The sequence below is a fragment of the Lissotriton vulgaris genome, chromosome 7, assembly GCF_964263255.1.
Source record: "Lissotriton vulgaris chromosome 7, aLisVul1.2, whole genome shotgun sequence".
In the NCBI taxonomy this organism is placed as follows: Eukaryota; Metazoa; Chordata; class Amphibia; order Caudata; family Salamandridae; genus Lissotriton; species Lissotriton vulgaris.
The window spans coordinates 1,775,998,349-1,776,024,456 of record NC_141695.1 but is presented as its reverse complement, the minus strand read 5'-3'; the positions used below and the strand labels follow the sequence as shown (position 1 = coordinate 1,776,024,456).

General features: G+C 56.7%; 1 protein-coding gene across 1 annotated transcript in view; it reads left to right on the top strand.

Moving 5' to 3' along the window:
- Positions 1-26,108, top strand: part of LOC147706656 (anionic trypsin-2-like) — a 44,239-nt gene that overhangs the window by 2,777 nt on the left and 15,354 nt on the right. The window contains exons 2-3 of the mRNA XM_086933161.1: positions 17,099-17,255; positions 22,046-22,305. Coding sequence (XP_086789287.1) covers positions 17,099-17,255; positions 22,046-22,305 — 417 coding nt within the window. The remainder of the gene's footprint in view (positions 1-17,098; positions 17,256-22,045; positions 22,306-26,108) is intronic.

The window sequence follows — 26,108 nt, the reverse complement described above, 5'->3', positions numbered from 1 at the left end:
AGTCACAGGCTTCTCAGGGAGGTTAGTGTGAGGAGAGCAGTCACAGGCTTCTCACCGAGGTTAGTGTGAGGGGAGCAGTCACAGGCGTCTCACAGAGGTTAGTGTGGGGAGAGCAGTCACAGGCTTCTCAGGGAGGTTAGTGTGAGGAGAGCAGTCACAGGCATCTCACAGAGGTTAGTGTGAGGAGAGCAGTCACAGGCGTCCCAGGGAGGTTAGTGTGAGGGGAGCAGGCACAGGCGTCTCACGGAGGTTAGTGTGGGTTGAGCAGTCACAGGCTTCTCACATAGGTTAGGGTGAGGGGAGCAGTCCCAGGCGTCTCACAGAGGTTAGTGTGAGGGGAGCAGTCACTGGCGTCTCACAGAGGTTAGTGTGAGGGGAGCAGTCACAGGTGCCTCAGGGAGGTTAGAGTGAGGAGAGCAGTCACAGGCATCTCACAGAGGTTAGTGTGAGGGGAGCAGTCCCAGGTGCCTCAGGGAGGTTAGTGTGAGGAGAGCAGGCACAGGCGTCTCACAGAGGTTAGTGTGAGGGAGCAGTCACCGGCGTCTCACAGAGGTTAGTGTGGGGAGAGCAGTCACAGGTGTCTCGGAGGTTAGTGTGAGGAGAGCAGTCACAGGCTTCTCACGGAGGTTAGTGTGAGGAGAGCAGGCACAGGCGTCTCACAGAGGTTAGTGTGAGGGGAGCAGTCACAGGCATCTCAAAGAGGTTAGTGTGGGGAGAGCAGTCACAGGCTTCTCAGGGAGGTTAGTGTGAGGAGAGCAGTCACAGGCGTCTCACAGAGGTTAGTGTGAGGGGAGCAGTCACAGGCGTCTCACGGAGGTTAGTGTGAGGGGAGCAGTCACCGGCTTCTCACAAAGGTTAGTGTGAGGAGAGCAGGCACAGGCTTCCCACGGAGTTTAGTATGAGGAGAGCAGTCACAGGCGTCTCACAGAGGTTAGTGTGAGGGGAGCAGTCACAGGTGTCTCACAGAGGTTAGTGTGAGGGGAGCAGTCACCGGCTTCTCACGGAGGTTAGTGTGAGGAGAGCAGTCACAGGCTTCTCACGGAGGTTAGTGTGAGGAGAGCAGGCACAGGCTTCTCACGGAGGTTAGTGTGAGGAGAGCAGTCACAGGCGTCTCAGGGAGGTTAGTGTGAGGAGAGAGCAGTCACAGGTGCCTTACGGAGGTTCATGTGAGGAGAGCAGTCACAGGCTTCTCACAGAGGTTAGTGTGAGGAGAGCAGTCACAGGCGTCCCAGGGAGGTTAGTGTGGGGAGAGCAGTCACAGGAGTCTCACAGAGGTTAGTGTGGGTTGAGCAGTCACAGGCTTCTCACATAGGTTAGTGTGAGGGGAGCAGTCACAGGCGTCCCAGGGAGGTTAGTGTGGGGAGAGCAGTCACAGGAGTCTCACAGAGGTTAGTGTGGGTTGAGCAGTCACAGGCTTCTCACATAGGTTAGGGTGAGGGGAGCAGTCACAGGCGTCCCACAGAGGTTAGTGTGAGGGGAGCAGTCACTGGCGTCTCACAGAGGTTAGTATGAGGAGAGCAGGCACAGGCGTCTCACAGAGGTTAGTGTGAGGGGAGCAGTCACAGGTGCCTCAGGGAGGTTAGAGTGAGGAGAGCAGTCACAGGCGTCTCACAGAGGTTAGTGTGGGGAGAGCAGTCACAGGTGTCTCGGGAGGTTAGTGTGAGGAGAGCAGTCACAGGCTTCTCACGGAGGTTAGTGTGAGGAGAGCAGGCACAGGCGTCTCACAGAGGTTAGTGTGAGGGGAGCAGTCACAGGCGTCTCACAGAGGTTAGTGTGGGGAGAGCAGTCACAGGCTTCTCAGGGAGGTTAGTGTGAGGAGAGCAGTCACAGGCGTCTCACAGAGGTTAGTGTGAGGGGAGCAGTCACAGGCGTCTCACGGAGGTTAGTGTGAGGGGAGCAGTCACCGGCTTCTCACAAAGGTTAGTGTGAGGAGAGCAGGCACAGGCTTCCCACGGAGGTTAGTATGAGGAGAGCAGTCACAGGCGTCTCACAGAGGTTAGTGTGAGGGGAGCAGTCACAGGTGTCTCACAGAGGTTAGTGTGAGGGGAGCAGTCACCGGCTTCTCACGGAGGTTAGTGTGAGGGGAGCAGTCACCGGCTTCTCACGGAGGTTAGTGTGAGGAGAGCAGGGACAGGCTTCTCACGGAGGTTAGTGTGAGGAGAGCAGGCACAGGCTTCTCACGGAGGTTAGTGTGAGGAGAGCAGTCACAGGCGTCTCAGGGAGGTTAGTGTGAGGAGAGAGCAGTCACAGGTGCCTTACAGAGGTTCATGTGAGGAGAGCAGTCACAGGCTTCTCACGGAGGTTAGTGTGAGGAGAGCAGTCACAGGCGTCCCAGGAAGGTTAGTGTGGGGAGAGCAGTCACAGGAGTCTCACAGAGGTTAGTGTGGGTTGAGCAGTCATAGGCTTCTCACATAGGTTAGTGTGAGGAGAGCAGTCACAGGCGTCCCAGGGAGGTTAGTGTGGGGAGAGCAGTCACAGGAGTCTCACAGAGGTTAGTGTGGGTTGAGCAGTCACAGGCTTCTCACATAGGTTAGGGTGAGGGGAGCAGTCACAGGCGTCTCACAGAGGTTAGTGTGAGGGGAGCAGTCACTGGCGTCTCACAGAGGTTAGTATGAGGAGAGCAGGCACAGGCGTCTCACAGAGGTTAGTGTGAGGGGAGCAGTCACAGGTGCCTCAGGGAGGTTAGAGTGAGGAGAGCAGTCACAGGCGTCTCACAGAGGTTAGTGTGAGGAGAGCAGTCACAGGCGTCTCACAGAGGTTAGTGTGAGGGGAGCAGTCACAGGCGTCTCACGGAGGTTAGTGTGAGGGGAGCAGTCACCAGCTTCTCACAAAGGTTAGTGTGAGGAGAGCAGGCACAGGCTTCCCACGGAGGTTAGTATGAGGAGAGCAGTCACAGGCGTCTCACAGAGGTTAGTGTGAGGGGAGCAGTCACAGGTGTCTCACAGAGGTTAGTGTGAGGGGAGCAGTCACCGGCTTCTCATGGAGGTTAGTGTGAGGAGAGCAGTCACAGGCTTCTCACGGAGGTTAGTGTGAGGAGAGCAGGCACAGGCTTCTCACAGAGGTTAGTGTGAGGAGAGCAGTCACAGGCGTCTCAGGGAGGTTAGTGTGAGGAGAGAGCAGTCACAGGTGCCTTACGGAGGTTCATGTGAGGAGAGCAGTCACAGGCTTCTCACAGAGGTTAGTGTGAGGAGAGCAGTCACAGGCGTCCCAGGGAGGTTAGTGTGGGGAGAGCAGTCACAGGAGTCTCACAGAGGTTAGTGTGGGTTGAGCAGTCACAGGCTTCTCACATAGGTTAGGGTGAGGGGAGCAGTCACAGGCGTCTCACAGAGGTTAGTGTGAGGGGAGCAGTCACTGGCGTCTCACAGAGGTTAGTATGAGGAGAGCAGGCACAGGCGTCTCACAGAGGTTAGTGTGAGGGGAGCAGTCACAGGTGCCTCAGGGAGGTTAGAGTGAGGAGAGCAGTCACAGGCGTCTCACAGAGGTTAGTGTGGGGAGAGCAGTCACAGGTGTCTCAGGAGGTTAGTGTGAGGAGAGCAGTCACAGGCTTCTCACGGAGGTTAGTGTGAGGAGAGCAGGCACAGGCGTCTCACAGAGGTTAGTGTGAGGGGAGCAGTCACAGGCGTCTCACAGAGGTTAGTGTGGGGAGAGCAGTCACAGGCTTCTCAGGGAGGTTAGTGTGAGGAGAGCAGTCACAGGCTTCTCACGGAGGTTAGTGTGAGGAGAGCAGTCACAGGCGTCTCACAGAGGTTAGTGTGAGGGGAGCAGTCACAGGCGTCTCACGGAGGTTAGTGTGAGGGGAGCAGTCACAGGCGTCTCAGGGAGGGTATTGTGAGGAGAGCAGTCACAGGTGTCTCGGGAGGTTAGTGTGAGGAGAGCAGTCACAGGCGTCTCAGGGAGGTTACTGTGGGGAGAGCAGTCACAGCCGTCTCACGGAGGTTAGTGTGAGGGGAGCAGTCACCGGCTTCTCACAAGGGTTAGTGTGAGGAGAGCAGGCACAGGCTTCCCACGGAGGTTAGTATGAGGAGAGCAGTCACAGGCGTCTCACAGAGGTTAGTGTGAGGGGAGCAGTCACAGGTGTCTCACAGAGGTTAGTGTGAGGGGAGCAGTCACCGGCTTCTCACGGAGGTTAGTGTGAGGAGAGCAGTCACAGGCTTCTCACGGAGGTTAGTGTGAGGAGAGCAGGCACAGGCTTCTCACGGAGGTTAGTGTGAGGAGAGCAGTCACAGGCGTCTCAGGGAGGTTAGTGTGAGGAGAGAGCAGTCACAGGTGCCTTACGGAGGTTCATGTGAGGAGAGCAGTGTTGGACAGGCCACGTGACGGGCCGCTCTCCCCCGGCTCGACCAAGCCCGAGCCAGTCATACAAGCACCACACCCCACCATTGCACGTCCTACGTCCCCTCAGGGACACCTGCCCCCGAGCATGATAACCTCGTGGGTCCGATCCACGACCGACCCACGCGCCCAGCCCGGGCCGCCATCTTGGACACTTCGCCACGAGGCCGCCTGGCCCCCGATCGACCTCAACCCTGGGCCTAGCCCGGCCTCAGACATTCCGGCACCACCCTCCACCCAGGAGGTGAGCGAGCTACTTGGCCAGTCAATGGGAGAAAGAGGTGTCGATGGTTCTCCCCCGGCCAGTGCCGCTCGCCCATCGCCTCCCCGGGCGCTGGCTCCACCCCCCTGCTGGGTGTCTGGACTCCCTCATCCCGGACCTCCCGACCTCCGAGTGCGAGGGTCCGGACATCAAAGCACGCCAGCCCTATAACTGGGGCAGCTCCAGAACAGGAAGGCAGTTGTATCTTGGAGTCGAGAGACGTAAAGAGGAACTCATCCTGGACGGACTACTGGCGCTGCCGTAGCTCTGTCCTGTGCACCATCGTCCTGCCTGTTGGCGCTGCCACAGCCGTCGTAACCTTCATCCTTCATCGTCGTCCGGATCTGCTGGCGAGGCCGCGGACCGTTGTAACCGTCATCTGCATCGGGACCTGCTTGGCTTCTCCACGGCCCGTCGACCATCCGTCATCCATCCCGGGACCTGCTTGGCTTCTCCACGGCCCGTCGATCATCCTTCGTCCATCTCGGGACCGGCTTGGCTCCTCCACGGCCCGATCAGCAAACACGCCGAGCTCGAGGATTGAGAGCTATTTAACTCATTGGTAACTAAGACTGTCCCGCTACCCTTTTCCTCAACCAGAGATCAGAACCGAGGGGACCCCTGAGTCCAGACCTCCTTGTATTATATCAACGTAACCTAAGAAGTGCATATAAAGTCTCGTTAACCTTCAATCTTGTGTGGTGTCCGTCTGTGGGGGGGGAAGTTACTTATCTGTACAGTCGTTGGAGACGGCTCTCCCTGGAGACCTCTCCCCGTAATCTCGGCCGACCCTCCCGGTCCGTCTAACATTGGTGGCAGCGGTGGGATCCGAATCACCGCATAACGTACAGAGAGTAGCTCACCCCACAACGAACAACAATGTCGACTAAAGAGAGCGGATCAACTGAGAAGTTCCAAATGGAAAAGCTAGAGGAATACAGCCATCGTGAACTAAAGCAGTTCTGCATCGAACTAGGTATCGCTACCACCGGACTAAGTACCAAGGACGATTTTAAGCATGCCCTAGAATCTTGGGCAGAGACCGGGGATGTCGAAGCCCCGGAGCAAAGCACCGCGAAAAAGACCAACACGGCCCCTGAAGAGCAAAGAACGGGTCTCTCGCAAGACGAGATCCAAGAAAGAGAAAAAGCCCGACTACACGAACTTGAAATGGCCCGACTCAAGATGGACATAGAACTCAAATTGGCCGAGCAAAAAATAAACTTAGAGCACCTTCGCCTCCGAGAAGAAAGAGAGGAGAAACAGAGGCAAAGGGAGCTCGAGGAAAAAAGACTAACGTACGAGCACGAGCGGAACCTAGCCGAGATCAACCTGCGCAAACAGAATAAAGAATTAGGGGTGCCCGACAGACCGTCCACCCCCGGGACCACGGACAAAAAAGTGCACATCCCCAAGGATGTGGTCCGAGAATATTTTCGAGAAGACGACATCCAGCAATGGTTTAAAGCATATGAAATCGCGATGACTGCGCACCGGATCGATAGAGCCGACTGGGGAGCCGGCCTATGGGGCAAATTCCTCAATGAGGGCCGCGATACTCTGTTACAGCTCCCAGACCACCAGATGACCTCCTACGACCATATGAAAGCGGCCCTCCTCACTCGCTATGGCCTCACGCCCGAGATGTACCGTCAGAGGTTCCGAGACTGCACACGCATTCCAGGTACAACTTGGGTGGACTATGTAACGTACTTTAGCCGAGCCTTCGAAGGCTGGATCAGAGGGAACAACGTCACGACCTACGAGCAGTTGTTCAATCTGATGGTATGGGAGCATCTGTCCAACAACTGCTTCATTGAACTACGCCAACACCTCCTCGACAGCAAGTTAACCGATCCCCGGCAGCTCGCAGCCGAAGCTGACCGGTGGGAGATCACCCGAGTGGGCCGGAATGGGTCCTACGAGCAGAACAGGAACAACAATGGTCACCACCGATCCAGAGGAGGAGGAGGGGGCCAAGGACGAGGAAGAGACAACACTCCGGCCGCCCCCACTACCAGCACCACCCCCCCGGCCAACCGGGGCAGCACCCCGGCGCGACCGGGATACAGGACCAATGTTACATGTCACCGATGCCAACGAGTCGGCCACTATGCAAATGACCCAAGCTGCCCGCAGTATCAGAGCCCAAGACCCCGCCAGGTGGCCGCCGCGGCACTAGGGGAAGAACAGATCTCCGAGGAACAAGAAACAGACGAGCAAGAGTATCAAGGGTGGGAGCCAGCCGCCATGACTCTCGCGTGCTTAGGGGGAAGAGACATGGTCCCGCGGGCCCCCCTACCCGCTAACACCCGAAAGTACGGCCAATGGGTGAGCATCAATGGACAACGGGCCGAAGCCCTTCGAGACACCGGGGCCAGTGTGACAGCCGTCCGCTGTCATCTGGTGACCCCAGAGCAATATCTACCGAACATTCTCTGCCCTGTACGATCAGCCGACAACTCGGAGAGTCTGTGTCGGATGGCCTGCGTCCCCTTTGAGTGGGGAGGGGTCTCCGGCATGTTGAAAGTAACGGTCCGAGACGACGCCCCCGTGGACTGCCTCCTCGGAAATGACCTGGAAAGCTCCCCGTGGGCAGCCGTGGAGCGAAAAGAACACTTGGGGATGTTGGGCGTCCCAGACTGGGCGTGCGTCACCACCCGGTCTATGGCCGCCCGTGCCAACCATCACCCGGAAGAACCAGAATGGCCGGCGCCTCCGCCTCCGGTCGCCCCCGCCGAGACCCCCGACCAGGGCATCCCCCTCGAACCTGCTCAACCTTCCGACCTTGCTAATCTCGACCAGTGGGCTCAAGAAGGGGGGCCCACACAAGAACAATTTCGTCAGGAGCAGAAGACCTGTCCCTCCCTTGAGGGACTCCGACAACAAGCGCTCGCCCAAAGCGCAGGGGATACCTCCGGAACTCATTGGGTCTACTGGGACAATGACCTACTGTACAGCGAGCAACGAATCGCCGAGCTGGGGGCCAACCGAGTACTAGTGGTGCCACTCCGCTTTAGAGACTTCCTGTTAAATCTGGCCCACGATGTCCCCCTGGCAGGGCACCTGGGACAAGATAAAACCTACAGCCGCCTAGTGACCCACTTCTTCTGGCCAAAAATGAGAAACGATGTGCACCAGCATTGCCGATCTTGCCCCACGTGCCAAGCCAGTGGGAAGAGCGGCCGCAAATTAAAGGCCCCCCTGCAACCCTTTCCCGTAGTCACGACCCCATTTGAGAGGGTCGGAATAGACATTGTGGGACCCCTAGACCCACGTACAAGACAAGGCCATCGCTTCATCCTAGTACTAGTGGACCACGCCACCCGCTACCCTGAGGCTATTCCTCTCCGGACCGTCACAGCCCCAGTGGTCGGCAGGGCCCTGATGGGGATCTTCTCCCGTGTGGGGTTCCCCCGAGAAGTCGTCAGTGACAGAGGCACGAACTTTATTTCCAAATACATGAAGTCCCTCTGGCAACAGTGTGGGGTCACCTACCGCTTCACGACCCCCTATCACCCCCAAGGAAACGGACTTGTTGAGCGGTTCAATCGCACACTAAAAGGGATGATCGGGGGATTGGAAGAACCCCTCCGTCGCCAGTGGGACGTGCTGCTGCCGTGCCTCCTCTTCGCCTACCGGGAGGTCCCACAGAAGTCCCTAGGCTTCAGCCCATTCGAGCTGCTCTATGGGCACCCAGTACGGGGGCCACTCAGCCTGATCAAAGAAGGCTGGGAGTTGCCTCCGGCCAAGAGTCCTCCAGATGTCTTCCGGTACCTCCTCACCCTCCGCAACCAGTCCCAGCGGTTCAGAGACCTAGCGAAAGCCAACCTAGAGGCCAGTCAAGAGGACATGAAGAGATGGTATGACCAGAACGCCTCATCTATTGAATTCGAGCCGGGGCAACAGGTCTGGGTAATGTCCCCCACAGAACCGTGCGCTCTCCAAGACAAATGGACGGGACCCTTCAAGGTAATCGAGCGCAAGGGACCCGCCACCTATCTGATCGATATGGAGTCCGCCCGGAATCCGCTCCGAGTCCTCCACACCAACAGACTGAAACCCCACTTTGCACGAACAGAACTCAGCCTCTTGATGGCCACAGACAACGGGGTTGAGGACGACTCCGAGCCTCTCCCTGACCTCTTGCGGACCCAGGAGCAAGACGGCTCCGTGGATGGGGTCCGACTCTCGGAGACCCTCACCCAGGAACAACGCCAAGAGTGCCAAGCCCTCCTATCACGATTTGCCAGCCTGTTCTCCCTCACCCCAGGTGTCACTTCCTGGTGTGTGCACGATGTGGACACCGGAGACAGCCCTCCTATCCGCCACCGGGCCTACCGCGTACCTGATCGGGTACGGGCCTGCATCCAGGCGGAAGTAACTAAGATGCTCACGCTCGGGGTCATCGAGCCCTCCGACAGTCCATGGGCCAGCCCGGTCGTACTGGTCCCCAAAGCAGCCGCCCCCGGAACCACACCCGAACTCCGGTTCTGTGTCGACTACCGGGGCCTGAATGAAGTCACCAGAACGGACGCACACCCCATCCCCCGGGCAGATGAACTGGTCGACCGAATGGGCGCTGCCCGCTACCTCAGCATCTTTGATCTAACGGCAGGCTATTGGCAGATCGGCCTCACACCCCGCTCCGACCCTACCTTTTTGGCACCCACTTCCGGGTGCAGACTGACCACCGACCCCTGCAGTGGTTGATGCATATGCGGGGGGAAAACCCAAAACTGCTACGCTGGTCCATCTCCTTGCAAGGTATGGACTTTACCGTTGAACACCGGCCTGGGTCTGACCACGCCAACGCGGATGGCCTGTCCCGGTTTTTCCGCCTCGACGAAGAGAGTCCCCAAGAGGATGGGTAACTCTCCCCGCCTTCAGCTGGGGGGGACGCATGTTGGACAGGCCACGTGACGGGCCGCTCTCCCCCGGCTCGACCAAGCCCGAGCCAGTCATACAAGCACCACACCCCACCATTGCACGTCCTACGTCCCCTCAGGGACACCTGCCCCCGAGCATGATAACCTCGTGGGTCCGATCCACGACCGACCCACGCGCCCAGCCCGGGCCGCCATCTTGGACACTTCGCCACGAGGCCGCACAGGCGTCTCACAGAGGTTGGTGTGAGGAGAGCAGGCACAGGCTTCTCACGGAGGTTAGTGTGAGGGGAGCAGGCACAGGCTTCTCACGGAGGTTAGTGTGAGGAGAGCAGTCACAGGCGTCTCAGGGAGGTTAGTGTGAGGAGAGCAGTCACAGGCGTCCCAGGGTGGTTAGTGTGGGGAGAGCAGTCACAGGCGTCTCAGGGAGGTTAGTGTGAGGAGAGCAGTCACAGGCGTCCCAGGGAGGTTAGTGTGGGGAGAGCAGTCACAGGAGTCTCACAGAGGTTAGTGTGGGGAGAGCAGGCACAGGCTTCTCCCATAGGTTAGTGTGAGGGGAGCAGTCACAGGCGTCCTAGGGAGGTTAGTGTGGGGAGAGCAGTCACAGGAGTCTCACAGAGGTTAGTGTGGGGAGAGCAGTCACAGGCTTTTCACAGAGGTTAGTGTGGGTTGAGCAGTCACAGGCTTCTCACATAGGTTAGGGTGAGGGGAGCAGTCATAGGCGTCTCACAGAAGTTAGTGTGAGGGGAGCAGTCACTGGCGTCTCACGGAGGTTAGTGTGAGGAGAGCAAGCACAGGCGTCTCACAGAGGTTAGTGTGAGGGAGCAGTCACAGGCGACTCAGGGAGGTTAGAGTGAGGAGAGCAAGCACAGGCGTCTCACAGAGGTTAGTGTGAGGGAGCAGTCACCGGCGTCTCACAGAGGTTAGTGTGGGGAGAGCAGTCACAGGTGTTTCGGGAGGTTAGTGTGGGGAGAGCAGTCACAGGCGTCTCACGGAGGTTAGTGTGAGGAGAGCAATCACAGGCTTCTCACGGAGGTTAGTGTGAGGAGAGCAGTCACAGGCGTCCCAGGGAGGTTAGTGTGGGGGGAGACCAGTCACATACCTCTCACAGAGGTTAGTGTGGGGAGAGCAGGCACAGGCGTCTGACAGAGGTTAGTGTGAGGAGAGCAGTCACAGGCGTCCCAGGGAAGTTAGTGTGAGGGGAGACCAGTCACATACCTCTCACAGAGGTTAGTGTGGGGAGAGCAGGCACAGGCTTCCCACGGAGGTTAGTATGAGGAGAGCAGTCACAGGCGTCTCACAGAGGTTAGTGTGAGGGGAGCAGTCACAGGCGCCTCAGGGAGGTTAGAGTGAGGAGAGCAGTCACAGGCGTCCCACAGAGGTTAGTGTGGGGAGAGCAGTCACAGGCTTCTCAGGGAGGTTAGTGTGAGGAGAGCAGTCACAGGCGTCTCACAGAGGTTAGTGTGGGGAGAGCAGTCACAGGCGCCTCACGGAGGTTAGTGTGGGTTGAGCAGTCACAGGCTTCTCACATAGGTTAGGGTGAGGGGAGCAGTCACAGGCGTCTCACAGAGGTTAGTGTGAGGGGAGCAGTCACAGGCGTCTCACGGAGGTTAGTGTGAGGGGAGCAGTCACCGGCTTCTCACAAAGGTTAGTGTGAGGAGAGCAGGCACAGGCTTCCCACGGAGGTTAGTATGAGGAGAGCAGTCACAGGCGTCTCACAGAGGTTAGTGTGAGGGGAGCAGTCACAGGCGTCTCACAGAGGTTAGTGTGAGGGGAGCAGTCACCGGCTTCTCACGGAGGTTAGTGTGAGGAGAGCAGTCACAGGCTTCTCACGGAGGTTAGTGTGAGGAGAGCAGGCACAGGCTTCTCACGGAGGTTAGTGTGAGGAGAGCAGTCACAGGCGTCTCAGGGAGGTTAGTGTGAGGAGAGAGCAGTCACAGGTGCCTTACGGAGGTTCATGTGAGGAGAGCAGTCACAGGCTTCTCACAGAGGTTAGTGTGAGGAGAGCAGTCATAGGCTTCTCACAGAGGTCAGTGTGGGGAGAGCAGTCACAGGCGTCTCACAGAGGTTGGTGTGAGGAGAGCAGGCACAGGCTTCTCACGGAGGTTAGTGTGAGGGGAGCAGGCACAGGCTTCTCACGGAGGTTAGTGTGAGGAGAGCAGTCACAGGCGTCTCAGGGAGGTTAGTGTGAGGAGAGCAGTCACAGGCGTCCCAGGGAGGTTAGTGTGGGGAGAGCAGTCACAGGCGTCTCAGGGAGGTTAGTGTGAGGAGAGCAGTCACAGGCGTCCCAGGGAGGTTAGTGTGGGGAGAGCAGTCACAGGAGTCTCACAGAGGTTAGTGTGGGGAGAGCAGGCACAGGCTTCTCCCATAGGTTAGTGTGAGGGGAGCAGTCACAGGCGTCCCAGGGAGGTTAGTGTGGGGAGAGCAGTCACAGGAGTCTCACAGAGGTTAGTGTGGGGAGAGCAGTCACAGGCTTCTCACAGAGGTTAGTGTGGGTTGAGCAGTCACAGGCTTCTCACATAGGTTAGGGTGAGGGGAGCAGTCATAGGCGTCTCACAGAAGTTAGTGTGAGGGGAGCAGTCACTGGCGTCTCACGGAGGTTAGTGTGAGGAGAGCAAGCACAGGCGTCTCACAGAGGTTAGTGTGAGGGAGCAGTCACAGGCGACTCAGGGAGGTTAGAGTGAGGAGAGCAAGCACAGGCGTCTCACAGAGGTTAGTGTGAGGGAGCAGTCACCGGCGTCTCACAGAGGTTAGTGTGGGGAGAGCAGTCACAGGTGTCTCGGGAGGTTAGTGTGGGGAGAGCAGTCACAGGCGTCTCACGGAGGTTAGTGTGAGGAGAGCAATCACAGGCTTCTCACGGAGGTTAGTGTGAGGAGAGCAGTCACAGGCGTCCCAGGGAGGTTAGTGTGGGGGGGGGGGCAGTCACATACCTCTCACAGAGGTTAGTGTGGGGAGAGCAGGCACAGGCGTCTGACAGAGGTTAGTGTGAGGAGAGCAGTCACAGGCGTCCCAGGGAAGTTAGTGTGAGGGGAGACCAGTCACATACCTCTCACAGAGGTTAGTGTGGGGAGAGCAGGCACAGGCTTCCCACGGAGGTTAGTATGAGGAGAGCAGTCACAGGCGTCTCACAGAGGTTAGTGTGAGGGGAGCAGTCACAGGCGCCTCAGGGAGGTTAGAGTGAGGAGAGCAGTCACAGGCGTCTCACAGAGGTTAGTGTGGGGAGAGCAGTCACAGGCTTCTCCGGGAGGTTAGTGTGAGGAGAGCAGTCACAGGCGTCTCACAGAGGTTAGTGTGAGGGGAGCAGTCACCGGCTTCTCACAGAGGTTAGTGTGAGGAGAGCAGGCACAGGCTTCTCATGGAGGTTAGTGTGAGGAGAGCAGTCACAGGCGTCTCACGGAGGTTAGTGTGGGGAGAGCAGTCACAGGCTTCTCACAGAGGTTAGTGTGGGTTGAGCAGTCACAGGCTTTTCACAGAGGTTAGTGTGGGTTGAGCAGTCACAGGCTTCTCACATAGGTTAGGGTGAGGGGAGCAGTCATAGGCGTCTCACAGAAGTTAGTGTGAGGGGAGCAGTCACTGGCGTCTCACGGAGGTTAGTGTGAGGAGAGCAAGCACAGGCGTCTCACAGAGGTTAGTGTGAGGGAGCAGTCACAGGCGACTCAGGGAGGTTAGAGTGAGGAGAGCAAGCACAGGTGTCTCACAGAGGTTAGTGTGAGGGAGCAGTCACCGGCGTCTCACAGAGGTTAGTGTGGGGAGAGCAGTCACAGGTGTCTCGGGAGGTTAGTGTGGGGAGAGCAGTCACAGGCGTCTCACGGAGGTTAGTGTGAGGAGAGCAATCACAGGCTTCTCACGGAGGTTAGTGTGAGGAGAGCAGTCACAGGCGTCCCAGGGAGGTTAGTGTGGGGGGAGACCAGTCACATACCTCTCACAGAGGTTAGTGTGGGGAGAGCAGGCACAGGCGTCTGACAGAGGTTAGTGTGGGGAGAGCAGGCACAGGCTTCCCACGGAGGTTAGTATGAGGAGAGCAGTCACAGGCGTCTCACAGAGGTTAGTGTGAGGGGAGCAGTCACAGGCGCCTCAGGGAGGTTAGAGTGAGGAGAGCAGTCACAGGCGTCTCACAGAGGTTAGTGTGGGGAGAGCAGTCACAGGCTTCTCGGGGAGGTTAGTGTGAGGAGAGCAGTCACAGGCGTCTCACAGAGGTTAGTGTGAGGGGAGCAGTCACCGGCTTCTCACAGAGGTTAGTGTGAGGAGAGCAGGCACAGGCTTCTCATGGAGGTTAGTGTGAGGAGAGCAGTCACAGGCGTCTCACGGAGGTTAGTGTGGGGAGAGCAGTCACCGGCTTCTCACGGAGGTTAGTGTGAGGAGAGCAGTCACAGGCTTCTCAGGGAGGTCAGTGTGAGGGGAGAGCAGTCACAGGCTTCTCACAGAGGTTAGTGTGAGGGGAGCTGTCACAGGCGTCTCACTGAGGTTAGTGTGAGGGGAGCAGTCACCGGCTTCCCACGGAGGTTAGTATGAGGAGAGCAGTCACAGGCGTCTCACAGAGGTTAGTGTGAGGGGAGCAGTCACCGGCTTCTCACAGAGGTTAGTGTGAGGAGAGCAGGCACAGGCTTCTCATGGAGGATAGTGTGAGGAGAGCAGTCACAGGCGTCTCACGGAGGTTAGTGTGGGGAGAGCAGTCACCGGCTTCTCACGGAGGTTACTGTGAGGAGAGCAGGCACAGGCTTCTCACGGAGGTTAGTGTGAGGAGAGCAGGCACAGGCTTCTCACAGAGGTTAGTGTGAGGAGAGCAGGCACAGGCTTCTCACGGAGGTTACTGTGAGGAGAGCAGTCACAGGCGTCTCAGGGAGGTTAGTGTGAGGAGAGCAGGCACAGGCTTCTCACGGAGGTTAGTGTGAGGAGAGAGCAGTCACAGGTGCCTCACGGAGGTTAGTGTGAGGAGAGCAGTCACAGGCTTCTCACAGAGGTTAGTGGGAGGAGAGCAGTCACAGGCGTCTCACAGAGGTTAATGTGAGGAGAGCAGTCACAGGCGTCTCACAGAGGTTAATGTGAGGAGAGCAGGCACAGGCTTCTCACGGAGGTTAGTGACGAGACCAGGCACAGGCTTCTCACGGAGGTTAGTGTGAGGAGAGCAGTCACAGGCGTCTCAGGGAGGTTAGTGTGAGGTGAGCAGTCACAGGCGTCCCAGGGAGGTTAGTGTGGGGAGAGCAGTCACAGGCTTCTCGCATAGGTTAGTGTTAGGGGAGCAGTCACAGGCGTCCCAGGGAGGTTAGTGTGGGGAGAGCAGTCACAGGAATCTCACATAGGTTAGTGTGGGGAGAGCAGGCACAGGCGTCTCACAAAGGTTAGTGAGAGGGGAGCAGTCACAGGCCCCTCAGGGAGGTTAGAGTGAGGAGAGCAGTCACAGGCGTCTCACAGAGGTTAGTGTGGGGAGAGCAGTCACAGGTGTCTCGGGAGGTTAGTGTGGGGAGAGCAGTCACAGGCTTCTCACGGAGGTTAGTGTGAGGAGAGCAGGCACAGGCGTCTCACAGAGGTTAGTCAATCAATCAATCAATCATGGGCATTTATAGAGCGCACTACCTACCCGTAGGGTCTCGAGGCGCTATGGGGGGGGGTGGGGGGGGGGGGGTGCCGCTACTGCTCGAACAGCCAGGTCCTGAGCTTCTTCCTGAAGGAGAGGTGGTCTTGGGTCAGGCGCAGGTCGGCAGGGAGGGAGTTCCAGGTCTTGGCGGCCAGGTAGGAGAAGAACCTTCCTCCTGTGGTGGCTCTGCGGATGCGTGGGACGGCGGTGAGGGCGTGTCTGGCGGATCGGAGGTGGCGTTTGGGAGCGTAGAAGTTGATTCGGTTGTTGAGGTAGCTCGGGCCTTGGTCGTGGAGAGCTTTGTGTGCGTGGGTAAGGAGGCGGAAGGTGATTCTCTTGTTGACCGGGAGCCAGTGCAGGTCTCTTAGATGTCCGGAGATGTGGCTGTGTCGTGGGATGTCGAGGATGAGTCTGGCTGAGGCGTTCTGGATGCGCTGGAGTCTCTTCTGGATCTTGGCGGTGGTTCCGGCGTAGAGTGCGTTGCCGTAGTCCAGTCGGCTGGTGACGAGGGCCTGGGTGACGGTCTTCCTGGTCTCTGTGGGGATCCACCAGAAGATCTTACGAAGCATGCGCAGGATGTTGAAGCACGACGAGGAGACGGCGTTGACTTGCCTGGTCATGGAGAGAGAGGAGTCCAAGATGAAACCCAGGTTGCGTGCTTGGTCCGTCGGTTTGGGTGCGGTGCCCAGGGCGGGGGGCCACCAGGAGTCGTCCCAGGCGGAGGGCGAGGAGCCCAGGATGAGGACCTCCGTCTTATCTGTGTTCAGCTTCAGGCGGCTCGTCGTCATCCACTCGGCTACCTCTCTCATCCCTTCGTGCAGGTTGGCTCTGGCGGTGGCGGGGTCGTTGGTCAGGGAGAGGATCAGCTGGGTGTCGTCGGCGTAGGAGATTATGTTGAGGTTGTGTTGGCGTGCGATGGCCGCGAGGGGGCTCATGTAGACGTTGAAGAGAGTGTGAGGGGAGCAGTCACAGGCGCCTCAGGGAGGTTAGAGTGAGGAGTGCAGTCACAGGCGTCTCACAGAGGTTAGTGTGAGGGGAGCAGTCACAGGCGTCTCACAGAGGTTAGTGTGAGGGGAGCAGTCACCGGCTTCTCACGGAGGTTAGTGTGAGGAGAGCAGGCACAGGCTTCTCACGGAGGTTAGTGTGAGGAGAGCAGGCACAGGCGTCTCACAGAGGTTAGTGTGAGGGGAGCAGTCACAGGCTTCTCACGGAGGTTAGTGTGAGAAGAGCAGTCACAGGCTTCTCACGGAGGTTAGTGTGAGGGGAGCAGTCACAGGTGTCTCGGGAGGTTAGTGTGAGGAGAGCAGTCACAGGCTTCTCAGGGAGGTTACTGTGGGGATAGCAGTCACAGGCGTCTCACGGAGGTTAGTGTGAGGGGAGCAGTCACAGGTTTCTCACTGAGGTTAGTGTAAGGAGAGCAGGCACAGGTTTCTCACAGAGGTTAGTGTGAGGAGAGCAGTCACAGGCGTCTCAGGGAGGTTACTGTGGGGAGTGCAGTCACAGGTGTCTTGGGAGGTTAGTGTGAGGAGAGCAGTCACAGGCGTCTCAGGGAGGTTAGTGTGTGGAGAGCAGTCACAGGTGTCTCGGGAGGTTAGTGTGAGGAGAGCAGTCACAGGCGTCTCAGGGAGGTTAGTGTGAGGGGAGCAGTCACAGGTTTCTCACTGAGGTTAGTGTGAGGAGAGCAGTCACAGGCGTCCCAGGGAGGTTAGTGTGGGGTGAGCAGGCACAGGCGTCCCAGGGAGGTTAGTGTGGGGGGAGCAGGCACAGGCACCTCAGGAGCCCACTTGGAGCTCACGGGAGGACATGTTGTGTCCACCCACTTGGAGTGTGTCATGGGTTGCTGACCCTCACGCATTGAGACGGCCGCACCGCCATTGGTCACTGGCGCGCTATGTCCCCTTCACTCGCAGAGAGGAGATGTTGTCTGTGTGATTACTACCCACCCCCCCCCCCCCACCCCCCACAGGCAGTGTCACCTGCCCCCAGGGTCACTCAGGAGCAGGTGTCTGACAGTCTCTGAGGTCAGTCTGTCTGTCCTTCCAGCTGCTGCCCCATGGGGTGAGGAGAAGATCGTCGGAGGCTACGAATGCCTGCCCCACTCTCAGCCTTGGCAAGCGTCCCTCAATTATGGCTACCACTTCTGCGGGGGGTCCCTCATCAACGACCAGTGGGTGGTGTCTGCTGCCCACTGCTGGTACAAGTAAGTCACTGCACCGCTGGTGCTCCTGGGCCCCTTCCGATGCTGGGGCCCATGGAGACGGTGGTCATGGGGCCCCTGCGGAGGGTGGTCATGGGGCCCCTGGAGAGGGTGGTCATGGGGCCCCTGGGGGAGGGTGGTCATGGGGCCCCTGGGGGAGGGTGGTCATGGGGCCCCTGGGGGAGGGTGGTCATGGGGCCCCTGGGGGAGGGTGGTCATGGGTCCCTGGGGAAGGGTGGTCATGGGGCCCCTGGGGGAGGGTGGTCATGGGGCCCCTGAGGGAGGGTGGTCATGGGGTTCCTGCAGGAGGGTGGTCATGGGGCCCCTGGGGGAGGGTTTGGGGCCTCTAGGGGAGGGTGGTCATGGGGCCCCTGGGAGAGGTTGGTCTGGGGCCCCTGGGGGAGGGTGGTCTAAGGCCACTGGGGAAGGGTGGTCTGGGGCCCCTGGGGGAGGGTGGTCAGGGGGCCCCTGGGGAGGTTGGTCTGGGGGCCCCTGGGGGAGGGTGGTCTGGGGCCCCTGGGGGAGGATGGTCTAAGGCCCCTGGGGAAGGGTGGTCTAGGGCCCCTGGGGGAGGGTGGTCTGGGGCCCCTGGGGGAGGGTGGTCAGGGGGCCCCTGGGGAGGGTGGTCAGGGGGTCCCTGGGGGAGGATGGTCTAAGGCCCCTGGGGAAGGGTGGTCTAGGGCCCCTGGGGGAGGGTGGTCTAGGGCCCCTGGGGGAGGGTGGTCTGGGGCCCCTGGGGGAGGGTGGTCAGGGGGCCCCTGGGGAGGGTGGTCAGGGGGTCCCTGGGGGAAGGTGATCTGGAGCCCCTGGGGGAAGGTGATCTCGGGCCCCTGGGGGAGTGTGGTCTGGGGGTCCCTCCCTCCTCTCTTTCCTTCTTCATCTTTCCATAATTCTGCTCCTCTCATGAGTGTCCTGATTCTTTGTCAGTGTCCCTAAGATTCCTCATCACTGGATTGGTCCTGAGAGTCATCTCTTCACCTCTGCCTTGTCCTTCTTCCCTTTTCATAGCTCCACTGCTCTCTCTTGTTTCTTGCTGTGCCCTGCAGTGCCTCTCACTGTGAACTCTCACTTTGGCTGTCTCTTTCCCTGCCTCTCACACTGAGCTCTCACTTTCGCTGTCTCTTTCCATGTCTTTCACAGTGAACTCTCACGTTGGTTGTCTCCCTTTCCCTGCCTCTCACACTGAACTCTCACGTTGGCTGTCTCTTTCCCTGCCTCTCACACTGAACTCTCACGTTGGCTGTCTCTTTCTCTGCCTCTCACACTGAACTCTCACTTTGGCTGTCTCTCTTTTCTTCTTTAATCTCCTTTTCTTTCTCACAGTGTCTCGCATGCACTGAGGCAGTCTCTTCTCACTGCCTGTTGCACTCTCACACCCACCTCCATCTTCCTGCCTCTTCAGTATTCCACCTCAATATCAAATCCAAACTATGGGTCTCAGGAAAGGGGTCGTTGATTTGATGTTTCAAATGCACTCAGGTCAGTTCACACAGACCCCTGCTCAGCCCCCAGGAGCTGTGACGCCAGCAGCAGGCGACCTCCAAAGAAGAGCATTTTAATTTCAAACAGTACAAAAAATGTTAAACTAAAGGTCACAAAACAGTAAAGTTCCCAAACCAATTAAGAAAAATTGAGAAACACTTAAAAAGCCGAAACACTGAGGGGCATATTTACAAGGGAAGTGGCGGCGTGAGGCGTTAGCCTTCCTGGCTATGACACGCTCCGCCACTCTAGAAACGCAGGGTTGCTCCATATTACAAGGATACGGTGCAGCCCTGCATTTCCCCCTGCGCTGGGGCTTAACTTAACAGCCTACGCAGACACCCTTGCTCCACAGTGCAAGGGTTTCTGCGTGCAGGGGAAGATTGTTTTCGTGCAGGAAGGTCCCTCTTCCTGCACGTAAACATTCGTTGAATGCTGTTTTGTAAAGTCCATGTGTGCTGCTTAATGCAGACACACAGAAGTTACAAAACAGCATTTTTTAAATTATTTTTTACGTGGATGAAGGGGGACTGTTAGACCTGGCACCATTGGCGGGGGTCTCCCCTGCATTCTTGCCTCTGCCTCCCGTGTTGTTGCTGTGTGTTGGACTCCGTTTTGCTGGTCTAGACGTTTTGGGCACTTTGTCACTGCTGTCCAGTGCCACAGTGCAAGTGCTCCCTATTGTAAATTATTGTTATGGATTAGTGATGCCATGATTGGCTCATTTGATCTACTAGTCAGTCCATAGTACAGTGCACTGCGTGTGCCCAGGGCCAGTAAATCAAATGCTGCTGGTGGGCTTGCAGCACTGGTCGTCCCACCTACAGAAGCAGCTTGTAAAGTGTGTCTAAGGTCTGCCATTGCAGAGCCTGTGTGCAGTCTGGGACTGCCATGTCGACTTGCTAAGTGCACCCACTTGCCAATCCCTAAACCTTCCCTTTTCTTCATATCAGACACCCCTAAGGTAGGCCCAAGGTACCCCTGTGGGCAGGGTGTAGTGTATTTGAAAGGTAGGACAGGCCCGATGTGTGAGGCATGTCCTGATAGTGAACTATGCACACGACTGTTATCAGTGTAATTGATACATAAGATCGGACACCTGCGGGAGTGGGTTGCCCACATCTCTCCCAGTCGTTGCATTCTCGCCTTGGTTTATTGTTTTTCAGGAGCATACCCCCTGATGAAGGGCAACGATATGCCCGAAACGCATTGGGGACATTTGCAACCTTTGTTTGATGTTCACCATTGATGCATATGGTTTATATTTTCACATGAGTGATGTGGGCAAATATAACAAGAAATACATTCATTGTGAAGATTAATAAGGATTTTAAATAAAAATGATAAGTTGACTTGAGATTAAATTGGTTACATTTTCCATGTATAAACTCGGCCGTGCACTGAAGGGACGCCTCGCCGGGGGAAAGGGCCACAGTTGTTATAGAGATATCTCATCTAAACATCCATGCGGTGTCCGGATAGCATGATTGGCCACACGCTCTAAATCTGACTTCAATATGTAACACACATGAAACATGAAAAGCGGCCTCCAAACCTCATGGCAGTGGAAAGATGGCGGGCTGATGGATACACCAGATATTACAATTTATGCTTGTTCGGTGCACAAATGTGTAAACCTTTGAGTAAAAATTAACCCTGCAATGGTCATTCTAAGTCAAGCTCCCTGCGCACCGTGCCAATAACAAGTGTAAACTCATGACATGACATAAACTACAGTCCAATTGAACCAAGCTAGGAAATGACAAACCTTTAAGAGCCCACCAATGATGGCCCTCAACACCCCATTGACGCTGAGGAGTGTCCTTCCACCTCATTCTTGAGTGAGGCGCTGTCTCCATCATCCGCTTCGTCTACTCCTCCTTGTGCCCTGCGCCTGCGTCATTAATAAGGTAAACACAGGCCTCTCCTCCCATCTTAGAACAACTCACTACCTTTGTCTATCATCTCATTGTAATGGAATGTGTAACAATCCAGGAACCAACACATCACAAAAATCCCCTAAAACATGACTTAATCCCACCCCCACTCCCTCCTGGGCAGGAAAGAGGACATCAGGCAGAACAATTCCATGCTGGGATCATCACCTCTGTCCTTAATAGAATTGAAACTTTCCTTCTCAATAGCCAGGGAATGATAGATTTCATGCCAGAATGGATGTGAGGATCTGAATGCTCACTGCTTTCTCTCCAAATTTGTAGCTACTCCGATAATTGACTTAAAGTAGAACTTCTTAACAGTTGATTCAAAGAATCATTCAACTGCGTTTATAAACTCTCTCCCACGGGGAGCCGAATGTTTTCCAAAGTTTGGGACATTAATTCCAGCCTCCTGCTTTACCCATTTTACCCATCTAGCAATGGAAGGCGAAGATACTGCCTTATAGGGTGTCTTGAGGGCAAACAACCCTTGATACCTTTACGCTGCTCTGGACTCAGGCGTCACTTCTCCATTGGCTTTGATACAACTTATTACACTGAGTTTAAAATGTTCAGGTCCCTCTTCTCTTTCTCCGACAGCCCCTTCTCCTGCAGCAACAAATAGATGTTGGTCCCATTTCTCTTTCTCCTGCTGCCCCACTGTGCCATGATTTTCCTTCTTCCCTTTCTATTATAGCCCCTATGCAATGCTGGTCCCTCTTCTCTTTCTCCTACAGCCCCTGTGCCATGATTGTCCTTCTTCTCTTTCTCCTACAACCCCTATGCCATAATGGTCCCTCTTCTCTTTCTCGCACAGCCTCTATGTCACATTGGTCTCTTCTCTCTTTCTCCTACAGCTCCTGTTCCATCATGGTCCAATTTCTCTTTCTTCTACACCCCGTGCCACGTTGGTCCCTTCTCTATTTCTCCTACAGCCCCTATGCCATGATTGTCCTTCTTCTCTTTCTCCTACATCCCCTGTTCAATGATGGTCCCTATTCTCTTTCTCCTACATCCCCTGTTCAATGATGGTCCCTATTCTCTTTCTCCTACAGCCCCTATGCCATGATTGTCCTTCTTCTCTTTCTCCTACAGCCCCTATGCCATGTTGGTCCCTCTTCCCTTTCTCCTACAGTCCCTGTGAATGATTGTCTTTCTTCTCTTTCTCCTACAGCCCCTGTGCCACGTTGGTCCCTCTTCTCTTTCTCCTACAGCCCATAGTCCATGTTGGACCCTCTTCTCTTTCTCCTACAGCCCCTATGCCATGATGGTCCTTCTTCTCTTTCTTCTACAGCCCCTGTGCCATGACGGTCCTTCTTCTATTTCTCCCACAGCCCCTGTGCCATGATTGTCCTTCTTCTCTTTCTCCTACAGCCCCTATGCCATGATGATCATCCTTGGGGACCACAATCTGAACATCTTCGAGGGCGGAGAGAAGATGATGAAGATTGACCGTATTGTGTGGCACCCCAGCTACGACTACCAGACCCTAGACCACGACATCATGCTGATCAAACTCTTCCACCCGGTGCCCCTGGACGAGACGGTGCAGCCCGTGCCCCTGCCCGCCGGGTGCCCGGCGGTGGGCGACATGTGTGTAGTGTCTGGATGGGGCAACACCCGCAGCGACACCGGTCAGTGGCCTCTGCCTTCCTTGTGCAGCCTGCTCCTTGGTGCCCTTGCCCACCAGCCTAGTCTGAGGACTGACCCTTCACTGCCTCAGTTGGAGGCTCAGGGCTTCACGCCAGCTTGGCACAGCTTCACCAGGTGGCATGGACACCTTCTTCATACCACCCTCCATGTTGATTGGCCTGAATTCTGGGGGCCTGGATGCTGGTCAGAGGCAGTCAGGGTCTTCACGGATCCTTTCTGTTCACCAGTTGACACTCCCAAGGGTGCTGTGTGCCCGTCCTCCAGCTCCTGGTACATTGGCACACTATTGCATTGGGGGGAGTGCCCTGCCTGAGATAAGGGTGCCCAGCAGCAATGGTATCGTAGCAACAGTGGCACCCAGATACTTTGATGACAAGCCACAGGAAACATCATGTGCCGGTGGTTGGTGGCATAGAGGGCATCAATGCTTGGTGTACATCCCTGGTGGCATTGATTGCCCAAGGGGTCGGCACACAGCATTGGTGCCACAGATTGCCCAAAGGGTAGGCACCTGGCATTGGTGGCATAGTTGGAGCTGATGCTTGTTGTGTGGGTCCAGTGTGGCATAGATTGCCCAGGGGGTCGGCACATGGCGTTGGTGGCATAGATGGCGCTGACACTTGTAGTAGGTCCTTGATGGCATAGACTTGTCAGTACGGCCCTATGCAGCTCTTTAAGGCTCCCGTCCTGCCCAGCACTTCAGATTTAAAGATGGGCACCACCCTGCGGGACACGTGCCTCGTGCCATCATAAGGGCGCAGAGATAGGACCTGACTTCCTGATCTCTGAAGAGAAGCCCAGTGTGGGTCCCCAGAGAGGTCAAACAGCACAGGGTGGGACCCAGAAAAGAAAGACGGCCCAGCTGGGGCCTCAGAGGACAGACAGCCCAGGGTGGGGCCCCAGAGGAAAGATAGCACAGGGTGGGACCCAGAGAAGAAGACGGCCCAGGTTGGGGCTCCAGAGAGGAAAGATGTCCGAGAATGATACCAAGAGAGGACACTCAGCCCCGCTTGGGGCCCCAGAGGGGAAAGAGGGGTCCAGCATGAGACCCTAGTGAGGAAAGACTCCCCGAATGGGGCCCATAGAGGAAAGACCACCCAGGGTGGGGCTTGGAGAAGAAATATAGATCAGGGAGGGGGCCCAGAGAGGACAGACAGCTCATGGTGGGGCCCCAGAGAGGAAACACATCCCAGGATTGGGCCTAGAGAAGAAAGACGGCCTGGGGTGGGGAACTAGAGAGGACAGGCAGCCCATGGTGGGGCCCGAAAGAGGACAGACAAACCACAGTGGGGCCCAAGAGAGGACAGACAGCCCACAGTGGGGCCAAATGGAGGACAGACAGCCCAGCATGGGGCCCTGGCGGGGAAAGACGAACTATCAGTGGCCTTCGACACCATCTCCCACTGCACACTTGTCACGAGACCACACAACGCCGGCATACAAGGAACAGCCCTGGACTGTGTCTGATCATTCCTCACCGGAAGAAGCCAAAGGATCAAACTCCCAGCCTTCCTCTCCGACCCCACGGAAATCACCAGAGGAGTCCCACAGGGGTCATCACTGAGCCCGACCCTTTTCAAAATCTACATGGCCCCCCTCGCAGCCATCGTCCGACTACATGGCATCAACATCGTATCCTACGACGACGACACCCAGTTCATCCTCTCACTCACCAAAGACCATACCACTGCCAAACTCATCTTCCAGAAAGGAATGAAAGAAGTCGCAGTCTGGATGACCAACAGCTGCCTGAAGCTCAGCGCTGAGAAGACAGAAGTCCTCGTCCTTGGTACCACCCCTTCTGAATGAGACAGCACCTGGTGGCCGACCGCCCTCAGAAGGCTCCCTTCCCCGTCAGACCACGCCAAGATCCTCAGCATCGTACTCGACTCATCACTCACCATGAACCGACAGGTCAAAACCGTCACCTCCAGATGCTTCAACACTCTCCACATCCTCCACAAGACCTTCAAATGGATCCCCCCTGAGTGTAGGAAGACAGTTAACCCACGCACTCATCACCAGCAGACTGGACTATGGAAACTCACTCTGAGCCGACAAAAATAAGTCTTTACTCCGCAAACTCTAGACAATACAGAACACCGCCACCAGACTCGTCCTCGACATCTCCCGACACAAACACATCAGTCAACAATTACGAAGTCTCCACTGGCTCCCCGTGGAGAAAAGAGTCACTTTCAAAATCCTCACCCACGCCTACAAATGCCTATACAACAACAGACCCAAATACCTCAACGACAGAATCAACTTCCACGTACCCAAAAGAAACCTCTGATCTTCCAACCTTGCACTGACCGAAATCCCATGTAGCCACAGAGCCAGAGCAGGCGGAAGTTCCTTCCATCACATTGCAGCCAAGACCTGGAAGCAGACATCAGACGTGCCCCCTCCCTAAGCACTTTCAGGAAGACCCTCAAGACCTGGCTCTTCAGCTAAACAGATCTGCAGACCGCTCCCCCTCAGCGCCTTGAGACCCTCACAGGTGACCCTCACTGCTTGACACAACATCCCTGGATGTCGCCTTCTTGACAGAGACCTGGTTTAACGACTCCTCCGCACCCGGCATCGCCATAGTAATCCCAGACGGCTACAAGATCATCCGCAGAGACCGCACCAACGGAGTCGGAGGAGGAATCGCCATCGTCCACAAGTACAGCATCAGGGTCTCGACTAGCACCGACGGCGCTCTCAGCACCGCCGAACACATGCATTTCCATATCCACACAGACCCTAATTCCACCCTCAGAGGCACCCTCGTCTACCGACCCCCCGGACCCTGCCCCCAGTTCAGCGACTCCATTGCCGACTTGATCAGCACGCATGCCCTAACCTCCACTGAATACATCCTCCTCGGAGACCTGAACTTTCACCTTGAGAGCAACAACAACAACTCCACAACCCTGATCGATAACCTTGCCACCCTCGGACTGAAGCAACTCGTCACAACACCCACCCACTCTGCCGGCCACATACTCGACCTAGTCTTCTCCTCAAGCCCGTACGTCTCCATCAGCCACACCACCGAACTCCTCTGGACCCACCCCCGCTGCATCCACTTCGCCTTCTAGAAACCCACCACACACCACCCCACCCAACAGATCCCCGCTGCTGCTGGAGCAAAATCACCGAAGACCAACTACACGCAAACCTCACTCTCAGCCCACCCACCAAACCCTCCAACACTGACGACGCTGCCCACAGCCTCAGACGCTGGATCGAGGACTGCACCAATACCCTCGCCGACGAAACCCCCCCACACAGAGACACCAGCAAGAGGGCCAACTGGCTCACACCAGAACTCCTAGCCTCCAAGAAAGCCTGCCGGATACTAGAGAAGAAATGGCACAGTGAACAAACTCCGGACAGCCACGCAGCACACAAGGACTCCATCCGTAACCACCACCACCTCATCCAGGCGGCCAAGAGGACCGCCTTCAAAGACCGCCTCGACAACAATACACACAATAGCAAGGAGCTCTTCAACATCGTGAAGTAACTCTCCAACCCCAGCTCCAACACCTATATCCTGCCGTCGCAAGCCCTGTGCGACTCCCGCACACGTAGCCCGACAGCACAACCTCAACATAATCTCCTACGCCGACAACACTCATCTGATCCTCTCCCTCCCCAAGGACCCCATCTCCGCCAAAGCCAACCTCCACGACGAAATGAAGGCTGTCGCCGACTGGATGAAGACCAGCCGTCTGAAGCTGAACTCAGACAAGACGGAGGTTCTCATCCTCGGCTCCAACCCTTCAGCCTG